The following is a 19,945-nucleotide window of genomic DNA, read 5'->3' on the forward strand; positions in this document are numbered from 1 at the left end:
TTCAAATAAACTGAAAAAAAACCATTTTTCTTAGAGAACTGGGGAAACTGAAACCCAGGTTGGGTTTTGGATGATGTCAAGGAACTGATGAACTGGTTTTTAGTTTCAACAGTATTTAACCTATTGTAACATAGTTATATACACTGAAGTCTCATTTTTGATCACTGCATCAGGTAGCTTTTGCTGGGTAACAAACATCCCCAAAGCTTAGTGAATTAAAACAACAGGTACTTATTGTTTCTCATTATTCTGTGGAATGGAAACTATAGATGTAAACTTGCACTTATATTAAGTTCAGAAACTTTAGATGTCAGAATAGTGGTTACCTCTTGGGTTATAGGGCCAGGAAGAGGGCATGAAGGGGCTTCTGAGGCAGTGGAGGGGCCTTGTATGCTCTTTTTTATGATTCTTGGGACAGGTTATGCAAATTTGTTCTCTTGCTGAAAAATGGTTAAGCTTCTACTTATGTATATTTACACATGTGTTTTATATTTCAACAATAAATTTTAAAATGTAAAAATCAGGTGAAGGGGTGCATGGCTTTGTGAACGTCTCTTATAGGCAAGCAAAACTGTGTGAAGACCACTCCTGCAGCCACATCGGATGCAAGGGTCTCAAATTGACTACCCAAGGGGCCAGGCAGATGTTGTACATGAGTGAAGTAGACCAGATGGGGACCAAGAAGAACTAAAGAGGGAACAGGGCTCCTTCTAAAGGCAGTACCACTGCTCATCTCTGAATGACAACTGCCTTATGGCAACCAGACCCGAGGCCACCAGATGTATCCAGTCACCTTACAAATATTTACTGCACCTGTGATTTTCTAGCTGTCATGATCCTGGGCATGTAACTGATCCTTTCTGAGCCTCAGGTTCTTCATCTTTTAAATGGGCAAAACCACAGTTCCTACCTCATACGGCTGTTATAAGAATTAAGTGAATTAATGATATTTATATGTTCATGAATACACCCAAGACTGAGACCCCAGTTTTCACTACTGGTACTCACGGCAAAGTGTCTCACTCCTCCAGGGGTGCACAGTGGCCCCAGTGGCCTGGCATGCAGCAGCATAGGCAGCTAACGCGTCACACAGTGGCCCAGACTGGCCTGGTAGCAGGCAGAGGTCGTAGACACAGTCGCGCACAGCGCCCTGTGGGTCCAGCTTGCGGTGGCACTCCCGGAAAGGCCCTTTAGGGTCAGCAAGGATCCCACACTCCTTCTTGCTCTGCAGTTGCTGGGCCACCAGAGAATCCAGCTTGGGACAGTCACCTGGCTTGGTTGCTTCACAACCTGGCCTTGTCTCCTCCTGCCAGCTGTTCCCAAAGTCCAGTGCATTGTCAGCTTGGCCCCCACCCCGCAGAGCTAGATCGTCATCTGGGTTCCCATTGAAGTTCCCGCAGAGCCCACACAGGGCCCCGGCATAGCTTCCAGGCACCTTGGCAGTCACACGGGCATTCCAGTCATAGGTGATAGTCAGGCCAAAGTCTGTGCGAATGACTACATCTTGGCCCTGGCGGAACACCTGGACCTGCCCATCTGCTGCCTGGAAGGGCAGGTACTGAAGGATGCCATCCACCTGGGTAGAGATGCAGGAGAGCCAAGGGGTCAGGGTGTATTCATGGCTCTGTAGCCCAACCCTCATTCAATCAGCTCCAGCTAGTCTCAGCTTCTTGCTATTCCCTTGAGCACATTACGCTTGGTCCCCCCTCAGAGCCTTTGCACTTGCTGTTCCCTCTGCCTAGCACACCATTCGCCTCTCTTCATACTCCAAGCATCAACTTAAATACAAATCCCTAACTCATGGCCTTCAAAGCCTTCAGACTCTGTCTCCCCATGACCTCCCTGACCTCACTTCTTCACACCCTCCTCCTCACTCATTCTATTACAGCGACACTGGCTTTCTTGATATTCCTCTAACTCTTCCAGTTTAGTCTAACTTTAGGGCCTTTTTACGTTGCCAAGAACATCAGCTAGTACTTTTGTCCTGGCTGCTTTCCCTTCATCCTTCAGTACTTGGCTTAAATCCAAGTCCCTACTCTAGAAGGTCCTGCTTAACCTTGGCTCTCTCCACCTTTGTGCCTGCAACACCTACCACCTCACTCGCTTAGCCTCCTCGATGTCTCCCTGAACATATCAAGTACATTCCTACCTCAGGGCCTTTGCACTTGCTTTGCCCTCTTCCTAGAATACCACCTATCACTCTTCACTTGGCCACCTCTACTTCACCTTTTAGGTGTCAGCTTTGCTCCAACCCCCTTACAATGGCCTAAAAAGCCCTAGATGATCTAAGACCCACTACTCTTCAACTTAATTATCCCATTCCCCACCTCTGAAACTCCAGTCATGCAGGCATTTTGATATTCTCCTGAACTCACCCAGCTCAGCCCAGCCTCAGGGCCTTTGCACTTGCTGTACCCTTCACTGCCACATTTCTACCTTCTTCCTCATCCCTATTCTTTGCCTGGCCTCTTTCACCTCTTGGCTTAAAATAGAACCCTTCTACCCACAAGGCCCTGCTTGTCCCCACTTTTCTGATTTCATCTCCTAGCAGCCTCTGTATTCCATCTTCCTAATCTCACTCTCTCAGGGGCAACCTCATTGGCCTCATGCTGTTCTACACTCTTCAAGCTCAGTCCAGCCTCAGCCTTTGCACCTATTGTTCCCCCTGCCTAGGAATAACTACTTTTCCCCTGGTGGTCCCTCCCTCATCTTTTAGTTTTTAACTTAAATCAAATGCCTCTATCACAGCAATCCCCTCCATTATCCCCTACCTCGTTCTTCCCTCTCTCCCTCTATTCTAGCCCCACTGGCCTCCATGACATTCCGCTACCGCTCATGTTCGTTCCTCCCTCGAAGTCTTTGCACTTGCTGTTCTTTCTAGCAGGAACACCTTTCCATCCACTTATCTCCCTGCCTGTTCCAGCTCTTTCTTTGGGAGAGGCAATAGAAGGTAGTGCTTGAGGGTATGGACTCTGGAGAAGCTTGGCTTCAAATCCTGGCTCTGCCACTCACTGGCTGTGTGCCCTTGAGTAAGTAGTCACTTAACCTCTCTGTGCCGCAGTTTCCTCATCTAACAAGATCAGCTATTTCACAAGGTTGCTGTGGAAATTCATTGAGTTACTGTAGGTCAAGCGTTTAACACATCAAAGTAAGAATATATGTTGGCTATTATTATCCAAGCCTCCGCTTAAATGTCTTTTCAGAGCGGTGAGAACATGAATATTGGCATTTATGTCCTCTGCTTAACAAGGGGCTTCTCCATGTCAAACACTAGGCTTTGTGGGCAGAATTTCCTTTACTCCAACAGCGTTAGGTTTACAGGATTAAGAGTTAAGGCCTGTAAAGTGTTTGGCACAGTGCCTGGCACATGGAAAATTCCCTTGGTTTTTCCATTTCCCATTCATCTTCCTCCTGAAAGCCTGGGCCGCTGCCCAACCTTCTCGATAATAATTATCAACTTATTGTTGTGAATCTTACAACAACCCCACCTCCCGATTTTTATCTTTTTTTAAAAGAGTAAAGCAGTGGCTCTTGACGTCTGCTGGGTGGTGGGCCACCTGAGAGCCCTCTGCCCAGAAGCATGCTGCTCTTTGCGCTCTCCCCTCTCACCGCCCCCCACCCCTCAAAGCACACACCTCTAGTTCCCGACCTTTTACAGGTCGCCTTACCCTCTGAAAATCAACCATAAAATGCACAAATCTATAACTCTGGAGGGTTCACATCAACACAATATTAACATTTACTGAACATCTGCTGGGCCTCAAGGGTCTTTTAAATACTCTACTAATATTAACTGGGCTAATTCTCACAACCACCTTGTGAAGCGGCTTCTACTCAGGCACCTTCTTATTATCTCATTTAACAGGGGACAAAACTAAGGCGGGAGAGCCAACGGCACACAGGCAAGGAGCGGCAACGGCGCCTGCAGGGACCCGGCTTTCCTCGCTGACCACGGGCCTGCTAACAGCCCCACCCACCCCTGGGGAGAAATGCCCGCCCTCCTCCTCCACTGGGCCGGCTGCTTGGTGCTCACCAGCACTTGCCCGGGATGCTCCCGGCGCACCGCCACCTTCACGCCGCGGGCCTCCAGGCGCACAGCACGCGTGTAGCTAACGGTCTGGCTACCCCGATGCTCATTTTCCACCAGCACCCGGAAGGAGGGCAGGGCCGCGTTCTGGCCGCAGGAGCCGGCCAGCAGGTAGGTGCAGGTGCCCATGAAGTCGAAGCGCCGGCCATCGAAGCTCACGTAGTGCGGGTCCCCCGACGCCTGGCAACTCCCGAAGCGGTCGGGATAGCAGCCCAGGAGGCCGTTCTGGACGCGGCAGCGCTCGCCGGCTGGACAGCCCTGCGTGTCGCTGCAGCTCACCTCCTGGGTGGCGCCGTTGCAGGTGCAGCGCCGCCTGCACCGCTCGTCCTCCCACACCTGCTGGCCGGGAGCCAGCGGGCGGCCCTTGTAGATGCAGCCGCAGGACGAGGCCGGCACGCACGCGCCGCCGCTGGCCACGAAGCCCGGGAGGCACGCGCAGCCCTCCACGCATGGGCGCCCGGAGCAATTGGCTGGAGCAGCAGTGGGGTTGCAGGAGGCGGGACAGGCGGGGCCACAGAGCTCGTAGCGACTGTTGGCAGGGCAGGACAGGGCTGTGGGGAGACAGGGATAAGGGGTCAGGTCAACGCAGTGGGGCCCTCGAGGGACTCTCAGTCGGGAAAGTGCCAGGACTTCCCTCCCCAAAGAACCCTGCTCCTCCCCAGCGCTCCCCATCCTTCAGGGGCTCAGGCCTCAAACCTCAGAGTCAGAGTAGACCCCTCCTCCCTTCTTTCCCTGGACAACCAACCTGTCAGTAAGTCCTGGGAGCTCCATATTCAAAATCTACCCAGAATCTGCCCCCTTCTCCTATCATCACCGTTCCCATCCCCTCCGCCCCGCCCCATCCACTCCAGTAGCCTCCGCCCTGCTCCCCTCTGCCCCCTCACTCGCAGCCATGGGGACCCTGTGAACACCTGAGTCAGATGACATCCGTCTCCTGCTCAGAGCCCATTTGTGGCTCTATCTTGTTCAGAGTGAAGGCCACAGTCCTCCTGGTGGCCCAGGAAGCCCCACACCATCTGCCCTCATCACCTCTTGTCCTCTCCTCTCATTTTCTCTCTGCCTTACTCTGCCCTAGCCACAGGGGCCTCCTCACGGATCCTCGCACTCTGCTCAGGCCCCTATGCCTGTGTTGGACTTCCCTCGGAAGGCAGTACAGCATGTTATTAAGAGAAGGCTACTGAAGCCCAGATGGGCTGGGTTCAAATCCTGGCTCTCCCTTCTTAGCTGTGTGGTCATGAGCAAATGATTCCAACTGCCCTGTGTCTCAGTTTCCCTCTCAGTAAAATGGGATAATAATAGTACCGACCTCACAGGTTGTTGGGAGGAGTACATGAGTTCGTCTGTGTAGCATCATTGGTATTACTTAGCTGACTCTGTTGCCTTATCCTTAGTCTCTGCCCCTGTGTCACCTCCTCAGAAAGGCGTTCCCTAAGCACCTTCTTCATGATCCTCCCATTTGCTCTTATTACATAAACTTTATTTCTTTTGCTCTCTGGAGATATTCCACAGTTTATTGCTTACTGGCTGTCTTCCTGATAGGACATAAGTTCTGTGAGAGTGGGGACCAGGTCTGCCCAATCACAGCTGAATCCTCAGCACCAAGGACAGGGCCTGGCTCGGTGGATGAGTGAACTCCCTGGTTCCTCTTCTGCACTAGGCATTAGGGAACTCGGCAGAGGGGAGTGAGAACTGGGCAGCGAGGACACAACAATGACCAAGACAAACCCCAAATGGCCTCAGTATCTACTCCAGACTTACTCCCCCTCAAGCCTTGGGCCTGGGCCTGGATGCCCCTTCCTTCCTCCCTTCTAGCCTTTCTGCCCCTGAGAACCTCACAGGGGCAGGAGCAGGTGGGTGAACATCACCAGCTCGGAGATGGGGACAGATAAGGACTTGGGGAATCCTTGTTGAATGAATGAATAAATGAGTGAAAGAATGATTAAGGGAATGGACACCTGGCTGAGGAGCTTGGTATTTATCCAGAGGACATTGGGGGGTCATGGAAGGGCTATAGAGAAGTGCTCACATTTCTGCTTTGAGGATGACCTCTCACGCCAAGCTTATCATGTGCTCTTCCTTCAGCCTGCACCTCCCTTCCCGCTCCCCTTTTCCTATCTAGTTCCTAGTCTTCCTATGGGTTGTTGATTGGGTGTTCTTTTCTCTAATAAGTCCTCCTTACTCCCCCAGACTGAGTCTGAAAACCGCTCTAGTCTCCCATAGACCCCTTGGGCTTCCCCATGCTTTCCCTGACCGTTCTGCCTATGCCTCCACCAACCTAGCCATGACCATTCTGGACTGTCACTGTCAAGTGATATGTCTGCCCCAACCTCAGGCTCACTGTGGGCACAGCCTGGCCATCTTGGCCATCTCCATGTCCCTGCCATGATCCAGCTCCAGGCTGAACCACACCAAGTGTTCAGACGTTGAGCAGATGTAAGGGTTCCCTTGCCTCTCTCCATGTGTTCCCAGCCCCCACCAGGACATCACTCACGGCAGTTGGCTGGTGACCTCCAGTCCTTGATAGAGATGCCAAGCTCCAGACAGGCCTGGGCGTAGACACTGAGGCTACGGCACAGGCTGGAGCGGTCCCCATTGAGCACACACAGGTCGTATACACACTCCTTCAGGAAGGGCCAGGGGCTCAGGGTATCATGGCAGGCGGCAAAGGGGCCATTAGGCTTGGTCAGCATGCCGCAGAGACGGTCGCCCTTGTAGTGCTGAGCCTGGCCTGGGGTGCAGGAGGGACAGTTGTCTTGGCAGCCATCCTCACACAAAAAGTCCCCATCATCCAGCTTCCAGCTACTGGCAAACTCCACAACGTTAGGAGCCTGCTCCCCGTCAGGTGTGAGGAAGTCGTCAGTGGCATTGCCGTTGTAGTTGCCACACAGTCCGTACACCTGGCCTTGGAAGCGTGTGGGCAGGCTCAGTGCCAGCTGGCAGTCCCAGTCATAGGAGACGACCAGCCCGAAGTCCAGCTCCACTATGGCCCGCCTCCCACTCTGGTACACACGAAGGCCACCCTCAGCCAGGGAAGCAGGCAGGCGCGAGCGCTGGTTGTCAATCTGCAGAAGGATGAGAAGGGAGGGGAGTGGTCACATCTCATGTGGTCCAGCCTTCAGACCCTCTCCAGCTGCAGTGGGATTCCTCCCTCCTATTACTGCCACCAATCAAGCCTCAGGATCTTTGCTGTTACTATCCCTGTGGAATAAAATGTTCTTCCCTAGTCAGCGGTTCTCAACCTGTGGGTCGCCAACCTGTGGGTCGCGACCCCTTTGGGGGTCGAACGATCCTTTCACAGGGGTCGCCTAAGACCATCGGAAAACACATATATCAGCTGTTCTCAACCTGTGGGTCGAGACCCCTTTGGGGTTCGAATGATCCTTTCACAGGGGTCGCCTAAGACCATCGGAAAACACATATATAATTACGTATTGTTTTGTGGTTAATCACTATGCGTTAATTATGTTCAATTTGTAACAATGAAAATACATCCTGCATATCAGATATTTACATTACGATTCATAACAGTAGCAAAATTACAGTTATGAAGTAGCAACGAAAATAATTTTATGGTTGGGGGTCACCACAACATGAGGAACTGTATTAAAGGGTCGAGGCATTAGGAAGGTTGAGAACCACTGCTAGATGCACACATAGCTCACTTCCTGGCCTCTTACAAAAGCTTTCCTCAAATGTTACCATCTCAACGAGGCCATACTTGGCCATCCTATTTTATATGGCAACTCTTTCCTGCTCTATTTTGTTCTCATAGTTTCTAACCTTCTAATATATCATTTGCACGTATCATCTGTCTAACTCCATAGACTGCCAGGGATCCACAAATATAGGGATCTTTGTCTGCTTTGAACCCTACTTCATTCCCAGTGCCTAGAACAGTGCCTGATAGAACAGTAGGCACTCAGTGAGTGAATGAGGGCACTGCCCTGTCAAGTAAACATTCACTGGGCACTCAATCTGCCTAGCCTGTGCTGGGAAATCATGGAGATCCAGCGATGACCAAGACAACTGACCCTACTCTCATGGGGCTCCCAGTCCAATGGTGAAGACAGACATTTCACTAGAAAGGTCAGAATGGACAGGCTGGGGTGAAGGCACAGGAGGCTGTGGGAACCTAGAAAAGGGCAGACCCAACCTTGCAGGTCAGGGGAGTCTTCCTGGAGGAAGTGACAGCTGAGCTGAGCTGTAAAAGATTAGTAAGAGAGAGCCATAAAAATAGGGACTAGGAAGAGTATTCCTTCGCAAATGTCCCAGTGGAGAGAGTCTGCCAGAGATAAGGAATATGTCCCTCTGTCCCTTGGACCCATTTCCTTTTCCTGAGCATCTTTCTTATGCTTTCTCCACATATTCTCTTCTTAAACAAGAGTATGGGGTATAAAAATGGAGTAACAGGCAGAAGGAACAGCATGAATGGTGGTCTGAAGATACGATAATTCATTCATTCATTCATTCATTCAGTTAATCAGCAAAACCTCCAAGAGCCCTACTGTGTATCCAGGTCTGTGTGAGGCAGCGCTGTGGACATAGCAGTGACTGAGACAGCCTGGGGCCCCACACTTATAGGCTAGCAGTCCAGGGATCACTGTTCAAATCTATTGCTCTGCAAGAGAAGTGATCTCCATTCTAACTAATAAAAGAGTAATATGCAAATTAACCATCACTCCTCACTCCGTCAGTCAATCACAAAGATGGCTGCAGCCACAGAACTGGAGTGAGCAGGAGGCTTGCATTGCCCCCAGCAATGGAGGAAGCCAAGCTTCCCGCCTGCCCTGGCCTGCCCTGAGCTCCGCTCAAGGCTACAAAGTTTCAATTATAGAAGATAAATAAATCCCAGATACCTGAATCCAGCCAGCGTGGCCTCTGCTCAAGGAGGGGCTGGGGGCCTTGGTTGCCAGGGGCAACCCAACCTGGGACCTGCTTAAAGCTACAAAGTTTCAATTATAGAAGTTAAATAAATCCCAGATATCTGCTTCCAGCCCGTGGGCATGGCCAGCCTGAAAATGGCCATCAGCCCCTCACCCAGGCTGTCCAGGCACCCCAGTGGGACGCCCCCCCCCGCCACCCTGAAGGGGCTGTGCCCAGCCTGCAAACAGCCATCAGCCCCTCACCCAGGCTGGCCACACCCCCATGGGGTGAGGGTCCCCACTGGGGGTCTTGACCAGCCTGCAAACAGCAATCAGCCCTTCACCCATGCTGGCCAGGCACCCCAGTGGGGACCCCCACCCTGAAGGGGGTGTGGCCAGCCTGAAAACGGCCCTTAGCCCCTCACCCAGGCTGGCCAGGCACCCCAGCAGGACCCCCACCCTGATCCGGGACACACTTCAGGGCAAACCAGCCGGCCCCCACCTGTGCCCCAGGCCTCTATCCTATATAATAAAAGGGTAATATGCAAATTTACCCTAACAGCAGAAAGACTGGGAATGACTGGTCACTATGACACACACTGAACACCAGGGGGCAGATGCGCAATGCAGGAGATGCCCCCTAGTGTTCAGTGTGCTCCCACAGGGGGAGCTCTGCTCAGCCATAAGCCAGGCTGATAGCTGCCAGCACAGCGGTGGTGGCAGGAGACTCTCCTGCCAGCACAGCGGTGGTGGCAGGAGACTCTCCCGCCTCCCCAGCAGTGCTAAGGATGTCCAACTGCTCCCCGCTGACAAGTGGACATCCCCTGAGGTCTCCCAGGCTGCCAGAGGGATGTCTGACTGCCAGCTTAGGTCTGATTCCCCGGGGAGCAGGCCTAAGTCAGCAGGTGGACATCCCCCGAGGGGTCCCAGACTGCAAGAGGGCACAGGCTGGGCTGAGGGACCCACCCACCCCCGCCGAGTGCACAAATTTTTGTGCACTGGGCCTCTAGTTTTTTTTTTGTGTGTGTGTGTGTGTGTTTTTAATATATTTTATTGATTTTTTACAGAGAGAAAGGGAGAGAGATAGAGAGTTAGAAACATCGATGAGAGAGAAACATCGATCAGCTGCCTCCTGCACATCTCCTACTGGGGATGTGCCCGCAACCCAGGTACATGCCCTTGACCGGAATCGAACCTGGTACCTTTCAGTCCGCAGGCCAACGCTCTATCCACTGAGCCAAACCGGTTTCGGCTAGTTTTTAAATAATACAAGTAATATTTGTTCATTACAGAAAACTTCCAAAATGTGTATGAGCAAAACAGAAAAGACAAATCACCCATATTGCTGTAGACGCACACACACACACACACATTTATAAATCCTGAAATATTTTTGTCTTCTACCTTTAAATACTTTTATATTTTTCTAAAAACAATGAGACCATGCTAATGTCACCATTTCATGAACTCCTTTGTTCTCCTAACATCTTGTGGACATCCTGCCATGATTCAACCAAGAGCTTTACACTTGTGTCAGGTCACTGACAAAAGCAATGGACCCTCTTTCATGTGCAAAATTCTGCACATAATTTCAAGGGATTTGAAGCCCCCCTTAGTTTGTGCTCAATCCCCCTCGATCTCAAGAACACCTACTTTAATCCACCTGGCTGTTAATCTCACAGATCCACCTGCACACTCATAAAATGAGTGAGGTCTGAGAATATTCACTGCAGTACCATTTGCCATCAAGAGCAAAGTATCCATCCATGGGGGACTGAGTTCAATGAACTATGATGCACCCATGTGATAAAGAAGGGTGCAGCTGTGAGAAAGAAGGGAAGGCTCTCTATCCGTCGATATGGAAACAGAATGAATAGTTCAGTGCAAAAAGCGAAGTGCAAAACAGAGCACACAGTAAAGCACACTTTTCTAAGACAGGGGAGAGGTAAGAATGTATGCTTATGGTTGTTTGTCTTGGCATAAATAAACCCTAGAATCTAGCGGTTCTCAACCTGTGGTTCGCGAACAATGAAAATACATCCTGCATATCAGATATTTACATTATGATTCATAATAGTAGCAAAATTACAGTTATGAAGTAGCAACAAAAATAATTTTATGGTTGGGGGTCACCACAACATGAGGAACTGTATTAAAGGGTCACGGCATTAGGAAGGCTGAGAACCACTGCCGGGATGGACAACCAAGGAATGAGTAAAGTCGTTACCTGTGGGGAGTGGCAGAAGGTCAGATGAAGATAGGCTGAAAGCAAGACCTCTCACAACATGCTCTTTCTTTGTTTTGAGCTATGCAAAGACTTTATCTATTAAAAAATTAATTGCAGTAACATGGGAGAACCTCAAAATTATTATGCTGAACAAATGAAGCCTTACACAAAAGGCTCCTGAGACTGGATGATCCCATTAATATGAAGTTCTTGAAGAGACAAGGGGAAAAAAATCAAAACTGTGATTGCATCGAGGGTAGGTTGGGATTTGTTTGGGAAGGGGCATAAGGAAATGTTCCAGAGTGATGAACACATCCTGTATTTTAATACAGGTTTGGGTTGCACATTTGCCAAAACTCAGTGAACTGTACACTTAAAATGTGTGGCTTTTATTATGTATAAATTTAATTTCAAAAGTAAGCAATAAGAAGTGTAAAAATAATGTATTCCAGTTATGATATGGATGTTGAAGTCTTTAGGGGTGAAATATACTGGTGTCTGGAACTTACTTTGAAATGCATAAAAAATAAGATGGAGTATTGAATGGGAAGAGAAATGAGCAGATGATAGATGTGTGATAAATCAGGAAGAGTAAAATATTTAGAATCTAGATCGGGGTGGGGAACCTTTTTCTGCCAAGGGCCACTTAGATATGTATAACATCACTAGAGGCCTGGTGCATGAAAATTCATGCACTGGAGGGGGGGGGGTCCCTCAGCCCAGCCTGCACCCTCTCACAGTCTGGGAGCCCTCAGGGGCAGAAGGCAACCCAGTGATTAGGGGAAGGCGATACCCCATCACACCTCTGCTGCTGCCACTGCTGGCAGTGCAAGCCTCGGCTGGCCCTGGTTACCTGAGCCTCAGTTGGCCCTGGGCAGCTGGACAGCTACCATCCAAGGCCTGCCTGCACCTCGGGTTGGCCCTGGGTGGCTGGGGGCTGAAGGGACTGGGCATCACCATCTTGTGGCCGTGGGCACCACCATCTTTGAGGGTGTGGCAGTCAATTAGCATATTCCCTCCTTATTGGCTGTGGGCACCACCATCTTTGCAATGGTGTGAGGGTCAATTAGCATATTCCCTCTTTATTAGATAGGATTCTTGAGCCATACAAAATTATCAACTTAAAAATTAGCCTGCTACATTTTGGCCAAACATTTAATTAACTCACCCCTAATGCCTTGGCAGGATCAGACCAAATGATTTCGGGGGCCTTTTATGGCTCACAGACCAGACATTCCCCAACCCTGATCTAGATGATTGGCATACGAGTGTTTACTGTACAGTGATTTTAGCTTTTCAGATGTTTGAACATTTTCATAATAACATGGTGGAGGGAAATGAATAATTGCTGTAGGCTGTTATTGTATTGACTGAGTAGTAATCCATTTACCAGAGGCAAAAGGACTAGAGGTTAAGAATAGGGACGTATGTGCTAGCCTACCTGTATTCCCAGCTCCATCTCCTATAGCTCTAAGATCATCGGAAATCACTCATATCTCTGGACCTCAGTTTCCTCATCCTATCTAATAATAGACAAACATGGTAATTAACCATACCTCCGCTACGCTTCACATTGGCTAATCAGGGCGATATGCAAATTAACTGCCAACAAAGATGGCGGCCGGCAGCCAGGCGGCTGAAGCGAACATGAAGCTTGCTTGCTCCAGTGATGGAGGAAGCCAAGGTTCCCCTCCTGCTGCAGCCCAGCTCTGAGCTCCAGTCTAAGCAACAATGTTGCAATTATAGAAGCTAAACAAACCCCAGATACCTGATTTCAGCCAGCTGGCCTCGAGCTGGAGCCGCAACAAAGTTTCAATTACAGAAGGTAAATAAATCCCAGAATAAAAAAAAGAAAGAAAGGAGAGACTGGGAGCTTCAGTTGCAGGCTTGGCCCGCCTGAAAACAGCCCTCAGCCCCTCATCCAGGCTGGCCAGGCACCCCAGTGGGGACCCCCACCCTGAAGGGGGTGCGGGCAACCTGAAAACAGCCATCATCCCCTCATCCAGGCTGGCCAGGCACCCCAGTGGGGACCCCCACCCTGCAGGGGGTGCGGGAAGCCTGAAAACAGCCATCAGCCCCTCATCCAAGCTGGCCAGGCACCCTAGTGGGGACCCCCACCCTAAAGGGGGTGCAGGCAGCCTGAAAACAGCCCTCATCCCCTCATCCAGACTGGCCAGGCACCCAAGCGGGACCCCCACCCTGATCCGGGACACCATTCAGGGCAAACCAGCCGGCCCCCACCCGTGCACCAGGCCTCTATCCTATATAGTAAAAGGGTAATATGCAAACTGACCCTAACAGCAGAAAGACTGGGAATGACTGGTCACTATGACACACACTGACCACCGGGGGCAGACACTCAATGCAGGAGCTGCCCTCAGGTGGTCAGTGCGCTCCCACATTGGGGAGCTCTGCTCAGCCACAAGCCAGGCTGATGGTGCCAGTACAGAGGTGGTGGTGGGAGCCTCTCCCGCCTCCTCAGCAGCACTAAGGATGTTCGACTGCAGCTTAGGTCTGCTCCCCACTGCCAAGTGGACATCCCCTGAGGGCTGCCAGGCTGCCAGAAGGATGTCTGATTGCCATCTTAGGCCCAATCCCGCGGGGAGCAGGCCTAAGCCAACAGGTGGCTATCCCCCGAGGGGTCCCAGACTGAGAGAGGGCACAGGCCGGGCTGAGAGACCCCCTCCCCCCAGTGCACAAATTTTTGTGCACCGGACCTCTAGTCTATACTAATAAAAGGCTAATATGCTAATTAGACTGGACGTCTTCCAGATATTCTTCTAGACGTCCTTTCAGACAAAGCCACATTGGCTGCAAGGGCCGAGGACCTGCAGCCAACTGTGGCTGTGAGGACCAGTCCAGCACCGTGGTCCCTTTTGAAGAGGCCGCGGGAGAAGGTGCCGCAGAAGAAGGCAGAAGGGAGAAGGCCAGCGCCGCAGGAGAAGGGAGAAGGTGGCAGTTAGGCAGTTAGGGGGATCAGGCCAGGAGGGGAGAGCAGTTAGGCAGTTAGGGGGATCAGGCTGGCAGGGGAGAGCAATTAGGGTGATATGTCTAGGAGGGGAGAGCAGTTAGGTAGTTAGTGAGATCAGCCAGGAGGGGAGAGCAGTTAGTCAGTTGGGGCGATCAGGCCAGGCCAGGAGGGAAGAGCAGTTAGGCAGTTAGGGGGATCAGACCAGCAGGGGAGAACAGTTAGGAGGATCAGGCTGGCAGGGGAGAGAAGTTAGAGGCATCAGGCAGGCAGGCAGGTGAGCAGTTAAGAGCCAGTGGTTCTGGATTGTGAGAGGGATCCCGGATTGGAGAGGGTGCAGGCCAGGCTGAGGGACCCCCACTGCCCCCCCCCACACACAAATTTTGTGCACCATGCCTCTAGTTGATAATAATAATAATGCCTATCCTGAAAATTCTGTGAATATTAAGTGCATTAAAACCTGGAAAATGCTAAGAAACAAGTTTGGCACATAGTGCTCACTAAAGTTAAACACGAGTGCTTGACTAGTGTTTGGTCACTTAAGAAATTCCCCATTTTGGGACATTTTGTTTTCTTTTTCCCTACCATTATTATTGTTGTTGTTGTTGTCATTTGCTATTACAAACCACATTGGTATAAACTTTTTTCCCTAGCCATATCTCTGAGCATCCTTAAAACTTTTAGAAGTACAATTGCTGGACAAAAGGGGTTTAAGATTCTGCCACGGATTTTCAAATTCCTCCTCCCAACCCCTACATCCTGGGTCCACTTCTTATACCCTCCACTCTCAGCAAAGGGCTCAGATTAGGGGGCCCCGGCACCCAGGCTTTGCTCCTCCTTCTGAGTGATGGGCATTATAATGCTGAAGATTCCTTACCCGGGCGAAACCAACTTCCCCGCGGGCCAGCGACACGGAGTGGCTGTAGGCGTTCACGGTGACGAAACCCACATAGGAGACCCTGCGGCTGCCACGGTGCTCGTTCTTGGCCTCCACGCTGAAGGCTGGCAGTGTCTGGTCCTCGCTGTTCAGCTCCACCATCATGTACGTGCACGTGCCCATCATGTCGTAGCGACGGCCATCGAAGGTGGTGTAATGGGGGTCACCCTGGGCTCGGCAGACGGCCACGGGGCCTGGCATGCACTTGGCATGCCCATCCACCACCTGGCAGATCTGCGAGGGAGGGCACTGCACACCTTCGCAGGAGGGCTTCTCCGCAGACAATAGGGCTGGGGTGGGAGGAGAGGTGGTGAGGGAGAAGTTAGGAAATGTGCACGTGGGTGGGAATCCTGGAGCAATCCCGCTGCAGGGAGTTTGGGCAATGTGCTCACAACTACCCATTTTAGAAGCAAAAGTTTAACACGGCTCAGTCCAGAAGGACTGGAAGGTAGTGGAAAAGGACCAGCAGGAACAATCATGGCATAGCTAACTTGTTAATTTTCTCCTCTCCCCTACCTTCTCACTCAGGGCAAAATGCTAAGGCAGAAGATGGAAGACAGAAACTGTTCAACAGAAAGGAAATGACAGTGAAGTCAGGCAGCCCAGGTTAGAATCCCGGCTCAACCAATTAGCTGTGTGGCACTGGACAAGGAATGTTCAACTCTGTGCCCCACTTTCCTCACTGGTGACGTTGATGACAATGATACCTTCTTCACAGGGATTTTTGGGGAGGGGGTGCTGCCAGGTTTAAATAAGCTAAAACTAAGTAGGGCTGGGAACTGCCCCAGGTGTTATAATTGATCACCTACCCCCTCGCCATTCTACTATTGAAGCCCAAAGTGGCCCTTTGAAATTGAGTGGTTTTATGCCATGGAGAGGTGGAGAGAGGGACATTTTTGCCAGTATTGGGAACCCTAGTGACTAGGTCCTAGCTTAAGGGGTAGGGGGTCCAAATAAGGAGAAACAGTTTCTCCTCCTCTGCTTCCTAGTCTTCAGAAGCTCTTGCCTTCTGTCAACCCATAATCGCAGCTTACCCTTCCGTAGCCCTACTCACTGGCCAGGTACCCCCCAAGTGCTTTACAAATGTTTACTCATTACACCTGTGGAGGGGATGCTGTTATTACCCCATTTTACAGAAATGGAAACTGAGGCCCCCAGAGGTGAAGTCATATGCCCCAGGTCACACAAGCAGAGGTGGTATTGGAACCCCAGAAGCCTGGCTCTCCCATCTGTGCCATCAAGCGCTGCCCTGCCTGGAAGCAGCTTCTCGATGTGCTGAGCCTGAGGCTGCATATAGGGCCAGGTCCTAGAGATGAACTACGTTAACGCGCGAGGCACCTGGTATATTGAGAGAGAAATACCCTGGCATGGGAGGCATCATTATTATTATACTTTTAGGCCTTCTGAGTTTGGGCATAAACACTCCAAAGCAGGTGTGGGAGAGTATCAGTTAGCAACTGGTATAGTTGTGTATCAGTTGCTAAATGTAAAAATATTTATAAACAAGCTGGTAAAAAGCTTTAACCCGTCCCTGTGCGCCCCCCCCCAAAATATTCCTCTCTCACACACATTGGCTCTCCCCTAAGACCCCTTCCCCAACTTCTCCCCAAAAGCAACAGACCAAGGGCTAATGCCAGATACCATGGGCTTTGAAGACCCTGCTTCATGCGCTGGTATCTCTTCTGACTGGTTGGGACCCTGGACCACACCTGTTGCTAAACATTTAGAGTTGAGTATTGCTTGGCGAGGGGGTATAGAGGGGGGCTGGGAAGCCTTAAGGAAAGGAAGGATGACAGAGAGGATGAGGTGTGTGTGTGTGTGTGTGTGTGTGTGTGGCGGGGGGAACAGCCCAGCTGAGCCGGGAAGCCACAGGAGAGCAGGTGGGTAAGAAAAGGGAAAGGCGAGAGAGACCACAAAGGGGACACCTGGTGGGCAGGGTGTCGTTCCCCATCACTCACTCTGGCCGCAGGCAGCTGCTGTCCCGTAGCCCCCAGATTGGGTCAGCCAAAAGGTGAGCAGCCCGAAGCTGGTATTGGCCATGGTCATGTGGATGATGTTAGTACTGTTGAGGTCCACTTCGGCATACGAGAACTCACTGCCTGGAACAGTTACCCAGGTGAGCCTGGTCCCCAGCCCGTGTCCATCAATGGTCAGCTTGTCAGCAGCCTTCGTCTGTGCCACCACTATGGCCACACCCTTAGAGCCTGGGAAGCTATTGACCACATAGGCAGGACAGTAGGCTTCCACATCTGGGATCAGGACCAAGTAGGGGTCATAGGTCACTTTGTCCCTTGTGCCACCCGTGCCAAACAACAGGACTTGGATGCCCACATCTGCAGATAGGAAGAGTGGCCAGGATGGCCGGACCTCAAACTCAATCACGTCCCCCTCCTGGAGTCCCCTGGAGCCGACGAGGTTCCCGTGGTTGTAGGTCAGCTTCGTGGGCTGGCCGGCCACGGCATAGACCACATCGAAGCGGGTCTGGGAGGCCAGAGGGGGCACCACATAGTGGGTGCCCCAGGCAGACGTGGGTAACAGCTGCTCCACCACATGGTTGCAGCTTGTGTGTTTCTGGGCACAGCTGTGGCCGGAGAGGACAACCACAGGGCTACTGGCTGTGACCTTTGACCCTGAGAGATCAGCCGTGCTCTGTACCTGGGCCACTTGGTAGGGCTGGAGAGTCACAGTTAGGACACTGCCCCCTGGGTAGAAGTTGCCCTGGAATGTCACTGCCGCCTTCAGCTGCACACTGATCGAGGCACCCTTTGCACCAGCCACCACAGCAAACTCCTTGACATTCTTAGCCGAGGCACTAGGGGGTGTGAACACAAAGTACTTTGTTCCCAGGGTGCTGACAGGCCGCAGCAGTGTCAGATCCTCTGTGTTGGGCTTAGTGTTTACGGCCTGCACAGAGATGTTGCGATCCGAGCGGACCAATACCGCGTGCTGGAAGATACTGCTGCCGATCATCTCAGCCTTGGTGCCGATGTTGACCATGACCGACTGCCCAGGCTTCACTGGTACATTCTGCGAGGCGCCATCTGCCTGGCTGAGGACGGTAACTGAAGCAGATCTGTCCGACAGACTGGTGATGAGGAGGTAGAGCTTGCCCTTGACATACCCGGGCTGGTAGTTCTGCAGGAAGGCTGTGAGGAATTCCGCCCCTTCAGCATTGCTGGGGTCCACTGAGGCCTCCTGGGTCAACCCTGGGGTGAGAAAATGCACTCATGGGTCTATTTATCCATCAGAGAAGTAACCCCTTGCCCTGTGCCTGGATAACCTGTCAAATATTAACTTGGGCTTTTCTCCCTCTTTTCTCTTTCCTTTCTCCTTTTTCTTGCAGCATTTACCTACCAGCCTGTCTGACTTTGTCTTCCAAAAGCCTGAATGCTTTGGACAGAGAGCTCAGATTCAAGTATGAAGCAAGTAATGTCAATATGGGAAACAGTTTGGGTGGCAATTGTGCAAATGGAGCGTTCAGGCACATCAAAAGTGGGGCGTTGCTACTAGCTTTAGCCTGTTGTTATTTTGACAGCGTATCGACTCTTTTTTCCTTTTTTATGCCAGATTTTACCCTTTTTTGTGTGAGAAACTTGCTGTCTGAATTTCCATGTGAAATCTCCAATCCAAAATTGTTTTAAGCTCTATGGGGCTGGATTCAGTTGCCAGTTTGTGATAATAGAACTGGAGGTGGGGTGGGGAGTGTGAAGTGGGTAAAGGGAAGAAAGGAGTTATGGAATGTGAGCAAAATGTCTCCAAGAAATAGAGAGCAGTTTGGACTTTTCAACACCCCCAAATGGACAGAGATGCTCCAGAAGAGAGAGGAAGGGGGAAAGGGGAGAGAGAGAGAGAGAGAGAGAGAGAGAGAGAGAGAGAGAGAGAGAGAGAGAGAAGGAGGGAGGAGAGGAGAGGAGAGGAGAGGAGAGGAGAGGAGAGGAGAGGAGAGGGGAGGGGAGGGGAGGGGAGGGGAGGGGAGGGAGAGAAAGAAGAGTCTATGGGGTCTTGGAGAGAGTGTGGGAGTTATAAAAGAAGTGCCTGGTGAACAAGGGGGGCCTTGAAGGGTATCCTAGTGTCCATGGGGCCAAGGAATCAGGTGTCCCATCTTGGTGTCCCATCCTTCCCCCAGTCCTTTGGTTTACTTAAGACTCCAGCCCTGGACATGACCCTGGAGAACTGGGCACCAAGCCCACCAAGAATGACTTTAGTGAAATTCTCCATTAACTCAGCAGAATGATTGTTAGGGTCTAAACTTTGCTTGAGTTGCAGAAAATCAAGGGAGTGGTTGTTCTTGCACCTTGAATTGGGGACTAACGTGTTTGCCTCAATTCTGCCACACTTCTCTGCAGAGCCCAAGGGCCCTCTCTCCCATTGCAGCTAGCATAGGGTGACGTTGGGAGATGGGTTTGTGGAGGGGACACAAATGGAGGGTGCTGACCCAGGCAGGCAGAGTCAGGAACAAGAACAGGGATGGGATCTTGGCCTTACTTACCCCACAGAAGGGTTGCTCCAGCCCAGAGTGTCCACCAGCTCCACAGGAAGCCCATGTCTGCAGAGGGGAAACAGAGCGGGGTCATAGGAAGCTGATCTGCCCCTCCTGACAGAGACCATCTCAGAAACAATAGAAGGGCCCAGTCTCAGGACAATGGCCACCTGGACAGCAGGAAGGCGTGAGTGGGCTGGATCCAAGGGTCAGTGTGTATAGGGTAGTCGGATGTCCAGTTGGTCTGGGGATGGGGTGGGGAGGTCAGGACAGGGGCAAGGATAGGGAGTTGGATGTCCATTGGGTCTGGGGATGGGGTGGGGAAGCCTGGAGTCAGGAGCAAGAGTAGGAGACCTGATGTCCTATTTCCAGAGGAGACCCAGC

At 51.4% G+C, this 19,945-nt stretch overlaps 1 protein-coding gene across 1 annotated transcript in view; it reads right to left on the reverse strand.

Annotated features, from left to right (window-relative positions):
* Positions 1-19,625, reverse strand: part of FCGBP (Fc gamma binding protein) — a gene marked incomplete at its 5' end in the record, with an annotated part of 45,108 nt that extends 25,483 nt beyond the window's left edge. The window contains 6 exons of the mRNA XM_081107307.1: positions 1,009-1,576; positions 4,034-4,638; positions 6,579-7,149; positions 15,022-15,371; positions 17,040-18,287; positions 19,571-19,625. Of these exons, the coding sequence (XP_080963433.1) occupies positions 1,009-1,576; positions 4,034-4,638; positions 6,579-7,149; positions 15,022-15,371; positions 17,040-18,287; positions 19,571-19,625 (3,397 nt within the window). The remainder of the gene's footprint in view (positions 1-1,008; positions 1,577-4,033; positions 4,639-6,578; positions 7,150-15,021; positions 15,372-17,039; positions 18,288-19,570) is intronic.
* Between the last annotated feature and the right edge of the window lie 320 nt (positions 19,626-19,945).

The sequence above is a fragment of the Myotis nattereri genome (genome assembly GCF_964212035.1).
Source record: "Myotis nattereri genome assembly, chromosome: 15".
Lineage (NCBI taxonomy): Eukaryota > Metazoa > Chordata > Mammalia > Chiroptera > Vespertilionidae > Myotis > Myotis nattereri.